Source organism: Emydura macquarii, unplaced genomic scaffold (assembly GCF_026122565.2).
Source record: "Emydura macquarii macquarii isolate MOO-44397 ecotype Brisbane River unplaced genomic scaffold, CSIRO-AGI_Emac_v2 contig_2199, whole genome shotgun sequence".
NCBI lineage: Eukaryota > Metazoa > Chordata > Testudines > Chelidae > Emydura > Emydura macquarii.
In genome coordinates this window covers 2,068,353-2,086,560 of record NW_027132336.1, presented here as the reverse complement: position 1 = coordinate 2,086,560, position 18,208 = coordinate 2,068,353, and the positions used below count along the sequence as shown (strand labels likewise).

The 18,208-nt window shown below is 41.1% G+C and overlaps 1 protein-coding gene across 1 annotated transcript in view; it reads left to right on the top strand.

The window, feature by feature from the left end:
- Window positions 1-18,208, top strand: part of DOK7 (docking protein 7) — a 97,346-nt gene that overhangs the window by 71,918 nt on the left and 7,220 nt on the right. The window contains exons 8-11 of the mRNA XM_067558882.1: window positions 731-773; window positions 12,228-12,293; window positions 13,371-13,442; window positions 17,399-17,551. Of these exons, the coding sequence (XP_067414983.1) occupies window positions 731-773; window positions 12,228-12,293; window positions 13,371-13,442; window positions 17,399-17,551 (334 nt within the window). The remainder of the gene's footprint in view (window positions 1-730; window positions 774-12,227; window positions 12,294-13,370; window positions 13,443-17,398; window positions 17,552-18,208) is intronic.

The following is an 18,208-nucleotide window of genomic DNA, read 5'->3' as shown; positions in this document are numbered from 1 at the left end:
CTCTTCTGCAGACTAAACAAGCCTAATTCCCTCAGCCTCTCCTCATAAGTCTTGTGCTCCAGCCCCCTAATCACTTTTGTTGCCCTCCGCTGGACTCTCTCCAACTTGTCCACATTCTTTTTGTAGTGGGGGGCCCAAAACTGGACACGATACTCCAAATGTGGCCTCACCAATGCCAAATAGAGGGGAATAATCACTTCCCGTGATCTGCTGGCAATGCTCCTCCTAATGCAGCCCAATATGCTATTAGCCTTCTTGGCAACCAGGGCACACTGCTGACTCATATCCAGCTTCTTATCCACTGTAACCCCCAGGTCCTTTTCTGCAGAACTGCTGCCTAGCTCATCGGTCCCCAGTCTGTAGCTGTGTAGAGGATTCTTCCATCCAAAGTGCATCAGATTTCTTTTGGCCCAATGCTCCAGTTTGTTTAGGTCCTTCTTTATCCTATCCCTACCTTCCAGGGTATCTACCACTCCCGCTAGCTTAGTGAATAGCTGTGTATGTACATTTCAAGACAGTCAAAGTAAAGTTAGTGATTCTTAAAAGTATATTATAGCCATTTCATACAGGTATTTTTTACACATTTTTCCAGTGTACCTTTGTTGCTGTTCTGGATTTCATAAAGACTTTTGTATAACCAAAGACACCTTCAAAATGTTGATTGCACTTTTGTAAAACCTTCGTTACTTGTAAAGAGAGATTTCATCCTAACCCTTTCTGTTTTGTTTAGGGAACAGCAGTTTTACCGTCTAGAGTCTTACCAGCTATCCCAGGTAGGAGCTCATTTAGTTGTTTGGTTTGCTAAATATTACTATTTGTAGTCCCAGTTTGCCAAAAAGAAAAAAAAGACAAAGTGAAGGCCAAATCCTGCAGTCTGCAGACTGTGGACCATGTAAGGACTGTACATTCAGGACTGTGTCTTTTTGTGGAAAAGGATCCCCACTGCAGTTGGTTTTTCTAGTGCAGTCTGTATGATGTTCAATTTTGTAAAATATATTACAAATCTATAGTGTCCTCAATTGCTGCTCAGCACAAGGCATGGATTCACAAACTTGGTTTTATCCTTGCATGAAAAAAGGAGTTAATTTTAGAGGTAAGGCTGCTCAAGTGCATTTCCTACCATCACAATCAATAGGGTCAAGGTGTATGGTTAAGGCTCCAGTAGCATCCAGAGTAAACTCAATTCACATGCCTCCTACCCAAACTCCTTCATATCCACATGCACCCTAGACTCGTCACCTTCACAATGAGATTGCTTTCACTGCGCACAGAGAAACAGTCATAATGTATACCTACAGGTCCTCTAAATAACATTCAAACACATAGGGCCAGATTCTCAACTAGCGTAAATCAGTACAGCTCCATGGTGGAGCTACACTGATTCACAAAATCTGGAAAAGAAGCTATCGATCTGATCCACAAAATTAACTATGACCTCGGGTTATTTAGGTAACAACAACATATTATGTACTTTTGCATGGAAACTATATCTGTCAGTTACGCTCCCTAAGGTCTCTGTCTAATTTACCATATTGTTCTAGCACCTTCTCTTTCAGAGAAAGGTATAACACGATCTAATGGCTGGAAGATGAAGCTAGACAAATTCAGACTGGAAATAAGGCGTAAATTTTTAAAGGTGAGATGATTAACCATTGGAACAATTTACCAAGGGTGGTGGTGGATTCTCCATCACTGAGTATTTTTGAATCAAGAGTGGATGTTTTTCTAAAAGATATGTTTTAGGGCAGCGGTTCCCAAACTGTGTTACGCGTATCACTGGTGGTACATAGGCCACCTCCCAATGGTACGCGTCCACCTGCTGCTGGGGGGCGGGCTGCGGAGCCACCAGTGGTGCTCGGCAATGCAGGGGCAGAGCGCAGTGGCCCACAGCGCCCAGGGCAGGCTGGCAGTTCTGCCTCCCTCCCCCCAGACATACAGCGGCTGGCCAGGAGCCACTCTGATGTACCTGATTCCGTGGGGGCTCCCCTGCCAGCCGCCAATCAGCTGTTCTGCAGGGGCTCCCCTGCTGGCTGTCAGAGAAGCCCCACTGAACAGCTGACTGGTGGCGGGCAGAGGAGCCCTGCAGAATAGAGCTGCTCTGCTGGGCTTCTCCTGCTAACCACCGGTCAGCAGTTCTGCAGGTCTCCCCTACTGGCCGGGGAGCCCAGCAAAACAGCTGATTGGAGGACAGCTCCCACTCCCGATCTCAAAGGCGGGGAAGCAGCCTCAAAGGCAATGAGCTGCTTCCCTGCCTTTGCAATCCGCATGCGCTCCACTATCTGCCAAAAAATGACCTGCAGATATCTGCATCCATATCTGTGGATGCGGATATCCTTAAAGTGGATATCCACAGATTTGCAGGGCTCTATCGCTCCCCGCTCCTGGCCCCACCTCTTCCCCTGCCCCTCTCCCATGTGGGCCCATCACCCTGACCAATTGGTGGTGGTATTACAGGTGGTGGCATTTTATATTGGTAGTATGCAACATTGTAGTGTTTGGAAAACGCTGTTTTAGGGATTCATTTGGGGGAAGTTCCATGGCTTGTGTTAGACAGGAGGTCAGAGATCAGAACAGTCCCTTTTGGCCTTGGAATCTATAAATCATCTCGATCTCTGATAAGACCTCATCTTTATGATCTGAAATGAGTACATTTAGTCTGGGGTAGGTAGCGCCCCCACATTGTCTTTGGTGAAGACAGTTGCAAAGAAGTTGTTTAGCATCTCTGCAACATCCTTCTCTTCCTTAACTGCTCCCTTTACTTCCTGATAGTCCAATGGACCCACTGATTTTGTCCCAGATTTCCTGCTTCTGATATACATAAAGTATTAAAGGAAAACAAGCAAACAAATTTTTTTTTACATCTTTGTTTCTCATTTTAAACCATCTACAGAAATGTAAAAAGTAATCCTACTTCTAAAGCATTAGCAGGACCTGTTTTATGATTTCACGAGTAGACTGATTCCAGAATGAATGAATCAGATATTTCTTAGCACCAGAAAGTCTTTCTAATGAAGATCACTTGTTATTAGAACGATTTGCATTATGTTAGGAAGAGAAAATTAATTTAGAACCGTATGGCAAATCTGGTCCTCAGTTATTGCAGTCAGTGGAGTTACTCCAGATTTATACAGGTGTAATGGAAAGCAGAATTTGGATCTTTGCTTCTAATTTTGTCCTTTTTGCTTCTACTACCCAGTCTTCTAGTGTTTACTAATGTTATCCTAAACAAAATAGGTGTCTGCTTTATGATGGAAATGTTTATAAAACAGAGAATGAAATTTAAGCTAATTAAGTTCTAACATTCAGTGAGTACTCTCATTATAGTTGCAATTTGTAGCTGCAATATTTGGGTCTCCATTATTTCAACCTGCAAATGAACTATAGTTTCAAATAATAGCACATGGACTACTTACTCCCTGATTTTGTGTGCAAAGGAAGTAGTTAGATGTCTAAGTACTAGTATTTGCACCTTCAATATTTTGCAGGTGAACCATATGTAGGTATAAATTGCACCTGCACAAAGGATCACTTAATTGTGCCAAATTGCACTTTTCATCTGAGCTATATTTTTAACTGGAGTATTTGTATATCTAATTGCTTTATTTGTGCCTGCTATCAAGTACGTATAGGTACACACACTCAGATTTGTGCTCACAATGTATTTGCAGATTTCCTGGGTGCATGCTGGGCCAGCAAAAAGGGAGACCACCCTTCTGGAAAAAATACACCATGTATTTTGGCTTTTTTGTATATCACGCACTAGGACATTTTACTTAAGCAAAAAAGCATTTTCTTATAGTGATGATACTCAGAAGGTATGGAATTCTAGTGCATGGCAGGAGGATATAATACCCTGGTCTAGATTCTTTCATGCTTACTCATGTTGAGTAGCACCTTATTCCTTGAGTATTCACATGGAAAGGAATGGGGACACTCAGAGTACTACTTAGTGTGAATAATGGTGTAACAATCTAGCCCCAAGTAATTTTAAAGTCAAATTATAACTTCAGCAGACCAAAAACAATAGTGGAATTCTTAATGGGACCATAAAAATAAAAATACATGTAATGAAGATGGCAAAAGGAAGCGCATGCTGTGGTTTTGCATCTATGAGTATGGTTCAGTATGTTATGTTTTAGCAAAGAAAATGTAATTATAATGAGAATATAATGGCTATACCTACAGGAAATGTTTGCTCATCTAAGTAAAGCAAATCTAACAGTACATTATATAAACCCACTGATGCAGTTCAGAAGTTCAAGATATTCATGAGATGCAGAATTCTGGCATAATTTTAAAAAAGTCTGCTTAAAGGAAAACCTTGTTGGAGTTATAATAATATTTGGAGCAGAAAAAGAGAATCACCCGACGTTACTATAAATGTGCCACGAAGAGAAATTTCTTTGAAAATTTACAATCTTCACCCTGATACTCATCTAAACACAAGGAACATGGGAAACAGATGCAAAACATTCTTAAAATCTACAATTAAATATTCATCTCGTGAGAAAATAGATTTTTTCTTTAACGGGTGAGAAGATGTGAAAGTCATTGACACAAGCAAAGATGCACAACAAGAAAATTAAATGAAAATGGATCAATATAATTCATCATCTGACAGAAAGAAGAAGAAATGAGCAAGGTAAAGAAAAGTGGTAATTTGAATGTAACTAGTGGGCAAGATAAAGAATGTGTAATAAAGATCAGAAAATGCAGGAGTGGCAAAGGAAGGCAAAAACACTTTTTTAAAAGTCCAAACAATCTTTTCTTTCTTATCCCTTCAACTACCTTTTATTCTTAGCCTCCTTTGTGATATCTTCATCTCTTCTACTTTTTTATAACCACATCTTGAAGGAATTTCTTCTTAAATTCTATATATTTTTCTTAATAAAAAGGAAATCCACACAACTTCTTTCTCAGTGTCTCATCTTTATTATTCTCAGATGTTTCCTTTTAAAGTATTGTCTTTGTGTTTGCAGACTCATCAAATGTAACTGAACCTGATGCGTTGCAATGCTTTGGAAAGTAATACTATCTCGATATCTTGCCTCGTTCATCTTTAATCCAGGTCATGTGTTGAAGGTCCCTTGTTACCCAACCGTATTTCAAAGAATTGTATCAGGCTTAGGGAGCCTCATTAGAGCTTGCCCATATTTCTTTATTACATATATATTTTTTTAATCTCTGTTTTCATCACCTGCGTTTCATTTGCTGGTGCCAAACTAAAGACGGTCTCTGACCAGTTTTGAGAAAATCATCTAATTTCAGGAAACTGATCTAATGAATTGGCCAAATAGGCCCTGCACACAAAAAGCTCTGGTGTAAAATGTACACGTTCATGTGTATAATTTGTTTGTGTAACTGCATGCACAATTCTATTACCTGAACAGACAGCAATCTAATCAGTCACATGCCTGTTTCTTTGTGAAAATTAATCCTCAGTTTACATAAACCATTGCCCGAACATAAATTCCTTGCACAAAAGCAAAGACATCTTTGCAGTGCTATAAAGTTCTAGTGCTCTGTAAAACATTTCTTCTGCTAACCACTTCAGTCTTGAATCAACAACTGGAGTTACTTGTTCAGCTATCCGTAGCATGAACACAATAGGTTAAACATTTTTTCAGTTATTTGCTAATGGTTACATATAGCAAACAGTAGACCCATCAGCTTAAAATAAATGTCTAATTACAATAGCAAATTAAACATGCTGCGGAAAAAGTGTTCACAGATATGTCAATGAATAACACTTTTGTCCAAATGTCATTCAAGAACTGCTATGAAGTGAAAAGTAACCTAGTGAAATGAATAATTTAATTCTGTTTTTAAATCAGGTGTTGTATCTGTCTTAATAACTTAAGCAAGCCTGAGCAGAATGAGAGATTGAAGTAAACTCCCTGGAAAATTGGGTTCAGTTGGAATTTCAGGACTAAGATCTCCAGAACTCCATTACGACATTATAATAGTGTCCATGGGAGGGGGTGGCATGGAGCTATTCCACGTAGGGACATGTGTACTCCAGTAAGCACAGTGTCTCCACGAGCCAGTAGTGTAGCCACAGAACCAGCTTTGAAGAAGGAGCAGCATATAGTCTCTTCTGATTAGGGCAAGCTCTGCTGGCAAGTGCTGAAAAAGGACAGGACAGTATTCCCTCCACCTCCTTTACAACAATTAGCACCAGCAGTGATACTAGCTGTGCACTGGACTGTGTATTGGGACAAAGTTGTGGTGGCCCCTCACGCTTGCTACTACCACTTTTTACACTCAGGAGTCGGAAAGGATTGTGCCTTCATTTTTTAATTGACTGTGCAAAAGCAGGAATTTAATTAGAACTTTAATCCCCCTAAAGCAGAAAACCAGGATATAATTAGGCCGCCTCATCATTAAAACTTTTCTATTTCTTGTGCGTGCAGTTCCTTTTTTCATCTTTCAAATGATCAATGTCATCTGCATCGCTACAGAGCTTTCTCCATATGACGACAACTTTACTTGTTATGCAAAAGCTACATAAAGCTTGCCTTGGAAATGTTCTGGCAGCTGAATAAGAGAACAAAGACAAAACAGTGCCATGGAATGAACTGAAATGTCAGGATGCTAATTATGAACATGGTATCTTAGTTAAATTGTTCTTATGTAGATAAGGAACAGAAGAGAGAACCCAAGACAGCTTAAAGTTATGTACGTAACAGAGGGAATGGGTGCTGAAATTAAACTGAGTTATCTGGCAATGTAGCTCTTATGTAAAAAAAGAAGAAGAAGAAAAAGAGACTTTTAGGAGTACATCTCTTTTACTGCAGAACTGGTCATCCTAATTCTCCTCTCCCGAAGCTAGTTTCTGGTGTACCTTCATTGATTTCAGAGGGGTTACTTCTGACATATCAGTGGGAGAGAAGAATCTGCTCCATGGTTTGGTGGCCACTGACAAGGTGGAAGGTAATTTATAATTTAGGAGAGCACTGCAGGAAATTTATCATCAGTCCTTGAGGTAGAAGAAGATTGTGATATTTTATGGTTGGCATCAAGAAAGGATTGTATTCTGAACATTGTCCACAGTAAATATGTCATCTTTGGGAGAGACAGAGATTTTAATATAACAGTGTTTTTATGACGAGAAATCAATGAATAATAAATAGTCTTCTGTCATAGGACTTATTCTTGTTTGACTGTACTGAAGCTTATGAGTACACAAATAAAATTATTTTAGAAAAAAAGAAATGAGTTCAGAAAAAGTGTAGATAAACTGATTATTGCATTTAAGGGCTAAATCTTGGCCTGAGTGTATTATCTAAATAATGGGATCTGGGTGGGGGCTAGAAGGGAAGGATCCTTCCTATAAGACCATGAGCATTAGCAGAATCACTCAGTGGCTGCTATTTCATTCTCAGAGTGGAGGAGAATAGAGCCTGTGGTTCCTAGTCCCTGCTCCATGGGAGGCAAAGGGTGGTGAATCTATGACTACACAGATAAGATGCACTAGTACTGCCATGCTTCCATTCCCCACTGTCCCAGCCTTCCCCTAGCGTTGTGGTACAGGGATCCTGCAGCTCTCAGCTCTGTGCTGCACACAGGTGCAGACTCTTCTGTGTGAGCATGATTAGGTGCCAGGGTTTTTCCTTTAAGGAAATCCATTCTCATGACCTTCATCCTCAGCCCACATAGATCCTGGACTTGGGGTGCATTGAAATTTTTACCGTAGATGCATCTAATATACCTTTGAAAATACCTATATCAAACAGTGCAAATAAAGAGAGGCACCTGTGATAGGAAACATGGAAAATGCCAGCCTTAAAGCCTTCCAATCTTTATCAGCACAGACGGACTGGAGCTGAGAGCATTCATCAGCATAGGGAATTTTATATTCTTTATATGTTATAGAGACTCCTGCCTGGCTGTTTCTGGCACTGGAAAGCAGCCATCTCAATTGTTTAGACAATATCAAGAATAAGGGATGCCCTTAAAAATGTCTAGTGTTCTGAAAGCTTCTATCATATCTGGAGAAATTCCCCATTATAAAGATAGGCAATATTTCAGAGTATGGCAACATTTCTTTAGAAACAGTAGAAATGTTTAAGGGTGCCCACTGATTTGTGCACCACAGATAAATGCTATTTTTATCACATGTAAGATCACTTTAAAATAGCAGAAAGACACAAGCAAGGGAGCTGTTATAAATGAATTAGAGCAGCAGCTAGTCTTTGGATATAGTTCAATTAAAAAACAAACACAACTAAAGTTTTCCCCCCATCCTCAAACAGTCACAATGGCACAGTACTTTGGATGCTCTAGTGTGTAAGATAACAAAGAAAAGGATGAAAGAATTTAAGCTGATTTAGTGATGTGCTGAGCAAACTTAGGTGCCTCATATAGTTTTAATGTAGCAAGAAACACAACTTTATCTCAGAATCTATTTTCCTTTTCTGTAGATAATGACTTTTCCAGACAATCAGCCAGTCTATATAGTCAGACCTTGTTGTCTATATTGTGAATACAAACAAGGAGCTTTCACACATAAGCATGTGTAAATGCATGTAGTGCACATTCCTATTGAGTGGCTATCCTATAGATGGCTAAGTTTGAAAATTTAACCCATACGTCTTAGTTTATAATATTTGTATTTAAACCTCCATAATCTTGCATTAGTTTTTCTTGGATTTTTATGCATGAACTAAGTAAGTGCATACACTGTAAAATGTTCTGTCCATTGACAAATAGGCATAAAGAACTGACTACTGACATGAAGCTACAAAGCAGGCCAGCCAGGTATTTCAAATGTTGATTCACTTTCATAGCCACAGGAGATATATGAATGCAAATCTATGGATAGAATGTATTTGGATTTGAGTTTCACGAGAAAAATACCTTGGAAAGGTATTCTTTGTTCCATATTAAACATTCTTTTCCTCTTAGACAGCAAGCAAAAAAAAAAAAGTAAACAGGTTTCCAAATGAGTTAATGAATTTGAAAACAAGGCATGACAGAGTCTGCCACACTGAAAATGGACATCGCCAAGAACGGTTTTAAAAAAAAATCATAGGAAGTCGCTTGCCAGAAGAGTTTGGTGATGGAAAGGGAATGCCTGTCACCTAGATGGCTGCTTCAAATTCTTGAAAATGTACTTTGTCAACCAGCTTCTCTCACTTGTTGCAATATGTATCTTGGTGCCCATAACAAGGAACAGGTCATACCATCTGTACGGTTCTAAAAAAAGCAGGAGGCCATCACGTCTTGCTTCCTGTCTCAAGGGAGCATGTATTTATTTTAATGTTCTCCGTTAGCACACGTAGAAGTATTATGCAGTTCCGAGCCTCATGAAGAGTCCACGTGAAATTCCACAACATATATACCTGCATCAGTCCCCAGATTTCAGTTTAAGGCAGTGCTGCTCATATTTTTTCAGTCACACCCCCCCCCCAGCGCTTTTCCATTAACAGGATCGGCCCGCACCCCCCCCCCCCCCTTCATTACTGTACAGCCAAGGCTGCCTTAGCAGCACAGCTTGGGCTGAAGGTGGAACTCGGGTTGGGGGAGGAGCTGGGCCTAGAGGTGGAGCTGGTCTGGGGGGTGGAGTAGGAATGACAGCAGAGCTGGTCTTGGAGGAGGGGGGGGAGGGAGGAGCTGTGGCTGGAGCTGGTCTGGGTGGCAGAGAGGGAGTGAGGGTAGAACTGTGCCTGGAGGCAGAGAGAACTGGAGGCTGAATGGGGTTGAGGGAGAAGCAAGGCTGGGGATGGTGCTAGTCTGGGGGTGAAGCAGGGCTGAAATTGCAGTGCTCCTTCCCCACCCCTGTGGGGACTGGCCCCTGCCCTGTGTCCCATTAACATCCCTCGGTGCTCCCTACGGGGTGCACGCCACAGTTTGGGGACCACTGAGGTAAAGTGAAATGCAAGGGAACCTTTCTTGAAGCACTAATGGGGCTCTTTCAAATAGAGACAAACAAGGGGAGGGGGTAACATCAACCTGACCGTAAATGGATTCTAATAGCTAATTGTTTCATCGTTTAGTTTCTCTTTCATACAACCGTCAGGGCAGAGTCTCTTCTTACACACCTCTTAGATTGTTGCTTAAAAGTCCACTTTCCCTGCAGGATGATTCCTATTGAATTGCACTGCGCTCCTGATTAAACTCACGCAACTCAGTTTTGTGATGAAGAGAAAACTGAATCTAATTACACTGCAGTTAAGAAACATCTGAAGTGGTCTCAAGTTAAAAACTGTCATTTGCGGAAAGATTATTACAGTGGCTCAAGGACGAATGGAAGGGCACATTATAGCTTCTGGGAAAAGAGAGGCGGAAAAAGAAAACCAATCACAATGAAAATGTAGCTGGTCATTACCATGAAGCCAGATCGTGCTGCTCTTTTTCACTCTAAGGAGCATTTTCTCGTACCTATTTCCACTGAAACCAGTGTCACTGAGTGAGTGGTCGCCAGGGTGTATAAGTACACTACAAGCTGGCTCCATGTGAGTTAAAAAAAAATTAAATTCCTCAGTATTAGCTACTTTTAAAATGTGTGTTTGTAGGCCCTGGTTATAGCACATACACTTTTTTTTGTGTGCACAAGTACTGTAATATGGCTTTTTTTTGGTCCAGCTGTGTACTTGTGAAGAATTTGTTTACAACCCTCTAATCTGTATTCATATTTAATTTAAATCATCTTTGGCGTGGTTCGATTTAGCATGATTCCGTGGTTATTCAGCTTTGTTTGACAGTCAAATATTGAGAGCCCTGTTTAGGTTATATAATGGCTTCATGGTGAGATATGTTTGGTTATTTTTAAACTGTGTCTCAGAGACTCAGTGGCTCTCACTTCTTCAGGGAATCGGCATCATTTTAGGAGGTGGTGATAGTTCTGCACCAGGTACCAAATGCAGTCTCCTTCTGCCAAATAGCGCACAGCACAGCTGCCCTGTCACCGGTAGTGTGGTATTAAAAATACAATAAAGGGCGTAGCCCTCCACTCTTATTTAAACTGAGTGGCGCTTACACACATGTAGTCCCAGTGGAATTATTTGTGTAAATGCAACTCATCATGAGTAATGGTGCTCTCAGTGAAGTGAATTTCTGGAACAACCTTCCAAAGGGAGCAGTGGGGGCAAAAAACCTAAATGGCTTCAAGACTGAGCTTGATCAGTTTATGGAGGGGAATGGTACGATGGGACTGCCTACTGAGTGTTCTTTCCCAAGTATCTGGCTGGTGCATCTTGCCTACATGCTCAGGGTCTAACTAATCACCATATTTGGGATTGGGAAGGAATTTTTCCCCAGGTCACATTGGCAGAAACCCCCTTGGGTTGGGAAGTTAGGGGTCTATTTCAGGAATGGGTGGGTGAGGTTCTGTGGTTTGCAATGTGCAAGAGGTCAGAGTAGATGAGCACGATGGTCCCTTGTGACCTTAAAGTCTATGAGTCTATAATGAGAACTGTAAAGAAAACAGACACTGTCCCAAATTGCCTAAATAGGTATCATAATAACTGTCTTAACAGGCTATATAGCTTGCAAAGTGGTATAAATCTGATGTATATTTATAGCTCTGTACCATACTGAGCAATTCTGGATTGATGGCGAGATGGTCTGGATAGTCTACTTTTCTTTATTATCTCAGACTTCTGTGATTAACTGAGACAGTAAAATGCTGAACAATATTTCACTGGCACAAGCGAGGGCTGGAGCCAAACTCACTGAAGTCAAAACCTGTCCTTTCCCCTTCTAGTTGTTGCTTATTTATTGCATCTTGCCTACAATTTGATTGTGTTGGATCAGATCTGATGAGACATTAATTACAGCACCAAGTTTTGTGGTTAAACTATTCCAAAGACACAGTTAGGGTTGCAGTAGCCTCAGTTCACAATGCTGGATACAATACTGTCACCTTTACCCACAGTGAGTACTACCTTACTCTGTGAGTAGCTCCATTGACTGGGTGAGTAATGATGGCAGATACTGGCCTGTGGAAACTTTTTTGGGGATTCTTTGTTCCAAAGCAAAGACAACAGAAGAATTAATTTAAATAATAACAATTACAAGAGGAGGATTTAAATGAACAACTGAAAAAGGAGTTATTTGAACAAAGACTTCCAATGACAAAAGCAATCTTGTATTTCTTACCAATGATTTTTTTTTTTCAGAGTAATTTATTTGGAAACATTGACTGTGAATGTGTGGGCACAGCATACATCTAATAATAACAAAGGGTAGTTAGCATTAATGAGCAGATCTCTCTTTAAAAACAGGTGCGTCTTCTGTCATGGCAGCTTCTGGATCTCTGAAAGTACATAAAGGGCACCCTCTGCAAGCCGGTAGGTATAATGAGTGAAGTTGTGTACATAGAAGTGTGTAGCTTTCCCCTTAAGACGGCAGAGTTTTAAAAGTGATGTCTAACAGTGATATTTCCTGATGTGATCTGTGTTATGGCTTATTTTTCCATTCAATTTACAGATGAATTAATATTTTATTAGAAATGGCATTGACAGGTAAGTTTAGAAAAGGCAGTGACAGGTGGGCTTTGTGCCAAGGCACAGGCACTAATCCTATTCATGTCCGTGAAATGCTGCCAATATTTTAACAAGGGGCTCCCACAAACATTTTCCACCTTAGCCTGTGATAAATCCTATATACTAGAGATGAGGGCCATTTAAAGTATACTGCCCCATAAAAATGAAGGCTGGAGGAGACAAAACAGGGCAAACAAGCACATTAAGCTGCAAATATTTGTAGCTGAAAACCTAATGCAAGTATATTGATAGTATAGTATAGCCTTCATATTGCGTAATTTTGATTGGGATGGTGTGTGAGGACTGCAGAGAGAGCTGGGGATAGTCTCCTTGGGGAATGTTCTGAAAACACTTGTGATGTGGTGCAACATGGTCCATTCCAGAGATGACAAATTTCCTTTTGGCAAGCAAAATCTTCTCTGGGAGGGATGGTTTAAGCAATTTCCAGGAAAGTGATGACCTCCATCAGAGACAGAGAAATCAGCCTACCATGCTGTGGTGGAACTTTAACCAGGGGTTTCCAGGAGCTCCCAAGATCATCCTCCCACCTCACATTGAATCACACATTCAAGGCTTGATATTGCTCCCACTGCAGTTTATGGCAAAACTCACGTTTACTTCAATAACCCTCAGTTGAGAACTTTTAAAATGGGTGTTAATGCTTATGTCCTTGCCATTGCTCTCATTAGAAAATATGAACATCTCCATGAAAGTCTCAGCACTTCTACTTGGCCCATATTTATCTTTTCAGTTGTTTTTTAGCATTACTATTTAGATTATGCACCTAGAAACTGAAAGAAGGCAATTGTGTACTTTATTATCACCATCCAATTTACTAGCTTCAATAGGACCAACGCTGTTGAAAATGTTTCCATGTTCTAGGTCCTAAAGGTGGTTTTGGGTTGATGGCACCACCTGCAGAACTTGGAACTTCTACTGCTCCTGAAGAACCTGGTGAGTAAAGAGAACTGCAACTAATTACATCAGAAGGTAGTGAATTTACTTAAATATGTCTACACTAAAAGAAGATTTATATCTACCTAGCTACCACCTTTGAGGGGGGTGGTTTTACTACAGTGACGCAAAAACCCTTTCCATTGCTGTAGTAAGTGTCTGCACTAAAGCATCATAGCTTTGATGCTGCAGCTGTTCCATTGTAATGCTTGCAGTGTAGACATAGCCCGAGGGTGGTGTCTGTTATATTTCGTGGCATACAAACAGAGACGTTAGATAAAAACATAAAATACTCTTGCTGTAATGTTGCAACATATAATTTCTTATAATTATGAATGATAATACACAATAACCCCAAAACAGAGAGAGACAAAGCAGGCTGCTCCTTAAAACAAAGAGGCACAAACTCCTCCTTCCTTACGCTAGGCTGTCTGTTGGGAAGACTGACTCTGATCACATGCTCTTCTACAGAGCCCCCTGGCTGCAAGCAGGGTCAGGAAAACTTCTGAGAATTTAATATGATAGATCACAATTGCAACACAATTTTCATTACACCACAGGGTCTGCAAAGGGATCAGAATCATGCCAACAACAAGAGAAATGTTTATGCCAAAATACTCCCCAGAAGTCTCAATAAAACATCATTTCCCCCCCAAAACCATCCGATCTTTCCCCTTTCTATGTGATTGTTGACTACACCATCCTTCCTGTCCCCGTAGCTTGCAGTCTCAGTGTCAAAATTTTTCTTTCTTTCTTTCTTTCTTCTCTCACCCCAGCAATCGCCAAATCTTCTCCCACAATATCTCCAGAATTCAACTGTTCCTCATGGTCTATTCATGTCCAACATATCTCCCTCCTTGACTACTTCAATCTCCTATTCCTTGACCCCTCAACTTCCACCTCCAATTAATCCAGAAAGTTGCTACCAAAATCATCTTCCTCTCCCATTCCTCTGACCATACACCCCACTTTGTATAATCTCTTTGCTGTTTTTGTCTCTTAATATATATTGTTACCACTTTTTAACCCGACTGTTTAGCCAGTTTTCAGGATCAAATGTTTGTTAGGAGGAGAAACTGGTGATAGTCAGGTATTTCTTTGACGCACTACTGTGCAAAGACAGCACTAAGTTCTGTTTCCTGAACACAGTAGAAATCAAATAACAGGAGACAGTTTCTTTGCTCACAGTTCTAAGCCTCTTTCAACTAGTACTTTTACCCTAAAGCTCTCTCACTCTTCACTCCTTTTCTCAGGATCACACTACCAGGGTTTCTCGGCTGTGTCTGAGGCTTCTATTCTCCTTCTCTATGTCCTATGTGTTTTTGCTGCCTATCACACACAGATACAAGCAGCTCCACCAATTAATGTCCCACGCCCTGCATTTCCAGTATCGGTCTCTGGGAAAACCCCTTGGGCCACCTAGTTCAGCTTCTACTCAGGCTTGTTATGTGCCTGTGGTTTGGATGGTGTTTCAGCTATTTGGTTACATAAAGGAACTTGATTGTTTCTTACGTTTAATTTAAATGAAGTGTGGTGGTTAGTTACACCTACCAGCTTCAGTGAGGTTTTCCCCAACCTCCCAACATAACATATATGTGAACAATTCAAGATTCTCCTCTTTTCATTCCTGACAGTTCAAAACTCCATATTAGTCTACAGCTCTCCCCACTGCCTTCGATCCTGCATCATGTCTAAACTTTGCATGTAAGCTCCTGGAAGAGGATATTGGAATTTGGTTTGTTCTGTAAAGCACCTCGCTCTTCCTGGGTGCTGTATCATAGGCAGGCCTGGTAGAGCCACCTATTCTTATGGTTGCCTAACACGTCCCTTGATAAGACCCTATTTTAATTTGCTTATAGCTTTGCCAAAATTTAATCACTCACACTGAAATTTTACATACCAAGTGCCTCCCTCAGGCTAATTTTTAAATTCCAGCCAAAATGGTTCAGCCATTTCCAAGAATGAGGCTAGGGAAAATATATTGTTTTGCACGTTAAAATATTTTGGCAACATTTTCTTTGAACATCTCTAGCTTCCCCATGCTTTGGAGCAGGCCCCTGAAATTTGGCAGAGCAAGGACATTGTGTCAGGACATGTCTTTGCCTGTATCCATGAAAATTTGCCAAATCTGGCCAAGTTACAAGCCTTTTAAAAATCACAGTTTGCACATGCTCAGTAGAGACTTCTTTGGTTGTAGCCGCTAAAATCTCTACAGATTCATCCTCACTGAGCATGCTTCAGCCTCTCACAGCTCCTACTACTATCAGCTATGCTGGTGCCATTCCCACAGAGCAAGTGAGCATGCACCATCTCCTCATGGCTCATGTATATGCAACAATCCCCACAGAACAATTGAGCACGTTCCCTCCAGCCCAGTGCTACAGAGCCAAAGCCAGACTTTCCCTATAATGGCTGCTTCCCGATGTTATGGAGCAAGGGTGGGCACTGCAGCTGAGAGCAGGGCACCTGTCTCTCTGTGCGCTCCATGACCCCTTTCCTGGCACCCAGGCAGCATGGAGGAGGAAGCCATCTGATTCAAAAGCATAAGGAACAAAAGCTGGATTGGGGTTGAGGGGAAGAAATAGTGTGGGACAAGGAGTCTGGTAAGACTGGGGCTGGAGGTGGGTAGACAATAAATGACTGGGAGCGGCTGGGGAAGGAGTTTGAGAATGGTTGGCAAAGAGATTGGGACCAGTGACTGGGGCAGGAGAGGCTGGTGGGATGAGGAGGCAGGGATGGCTGGGACTGGGCGCTGGAGGAGAGGAGAGAAGAAGAGGCATTCTGGGACTGGTTAGGCAAGGGGACAGGGACTTGTTAAACCTCTGAGGGCTTGACTTTTCTACCTTAACAATGTCTTTTTAATGTTGTTTTTTGTGTGTAATAGATAAAAAAAGAGTAAGAAATTGAGGTGAAGCAATAGCATAGAATGAGTCTTTAGCAAATTGCAGTTTCAATCTGTCACTCAAACACTTCAGCACTGTTACTCCAGCAATTCAAAGACTGCCTGGGCAATGATTTACACTTCCTGGTTTGGTACTGCATTTTACGCTGCCATGTGAGATAGCCTTTCCAAATGCAAGACACAGCACACTGGGGGCAGGATTCTTCCCTTAGTAACAGTTGTGCAAACACACTAAAGCATCCCATTACCTTTCAGCTGCTTTAGAATACTTTTCTCAATTCGGCCTGGTGCTGACAGGCAGTGCTTGCGATTCTGTTGCATGCCTATGACCAACCTTTATTCCATAGACTCAGTCTAATCTATGCAAATATGTAATTATGAAAAATAGTTTGTACTTGTGCTGGACAAAGCTAGTTCTGGAATGTGCATGCAAAATATGAAGCATTTAATAAAGTTGTATCAAAGTCTACCGTTAGAGGCAAACCTCCATAAAAGAAAATAGAGAGAGCATTGATTTGAGGTGTATCTAGCACAGATATTCCTTCAAATAATCAAGCGAAGTTTTCAGATGTTTTTAAATGGCAACAAAAATGACCATTGGACTCCAGGTGCTAACTCAAGAACGTAACAGAAAGAATACTATTCCAATGGGTCTTTTGTGTTTTTTGTGAAATGTATGCTTCAGTTTACTTCAGAATTTAGTTCGCTTGATAGGTGCACGTTCAGTCAAGGCACTTGTTCTGCAAAATGTGAAGCATCCTCAACCTCTGTTGACTTCATTGAGCCCAGGTCTTTAAAAGATATTTAGGTGCCAAATTCCCATTGATTTCAGTGGGATTTAGGCACCTAAATGCCTTTGGAGGGTCTGGGCCTCAGCCCTAGGCCGATCAGGTCCATAGTAACCTCCATGAATTCCTTATGGTGAAGAGCTTTTGTGTTTTCTTTTTTCTGCTGGGCATTTATAAATAGAATACGTGAGAGAATTGTTTGCTGTTATGAAATTGATTATTAATAGTTATGAACTTTAGCCATAATTGTATGTTAATTTTTTTAGGAGGGGCAGTAGGTTATTCAACAGATCTACCTGTATCTGATCGAACCCACAGTGAGACAGCAACCTACGTTAATATTCCTGTCAGTCCTACATCAAAGAAACAGCTCCACTACATGGAACTGGAGCTTCAAGAACCTAGCACAGGCATAAGAGGTAGGGACCTTTAAGTGGGCCATTATTACTACTAAATGATAAATATAAACTGTGTGTGCATGCAAAGACCGGTCTTGTACTCCTGGGCGCTTGCTGCAGGAGAAATGGAGCCAGCTGCTTGTGCTGTGGTCTGCCTGTGATTGTCAACATTTAGAAACATTTTTTTAGGGACAACTGTCCTGCTAAACTGGGGCTCTGGAGGCTGCTATGTCCCCAGAGCTAGCAGAGTTGTGCTCGGCTTCTATTTCATTTGTAGGATTTATATAGCCGACTGTACACAATTGTGGGTTAGATGAGTATTGTCCTCTCCATTGCACAGATGTGGAAGAGAGGCCCAGATCCGCAAAGGTGTTAACTACCTTTGATTTAAATGGACGGTAGGAGCCTAAATACCTTTGTGGATCTGGGCCAGAGAGCCTAAGACTCCATTTTTCAAATGTAGGTGTATAAAGTTAACCAACAAAACCCATATTTAGGCACCTAAGTAAAAGTAGCCTTATTTTCAGATGCACTGAGCAGCTACAGCTCAGTAGGGCTGCAGGTGCTCATCACCTATAGGTTTAGATGTCTGCGGCAGGCCAAAAGCCACATCCATGAAGTTCATAAAACAGAAAAAAAGCTAACCCTATCAGGAATCCTTCCTCTATATGCCAGACC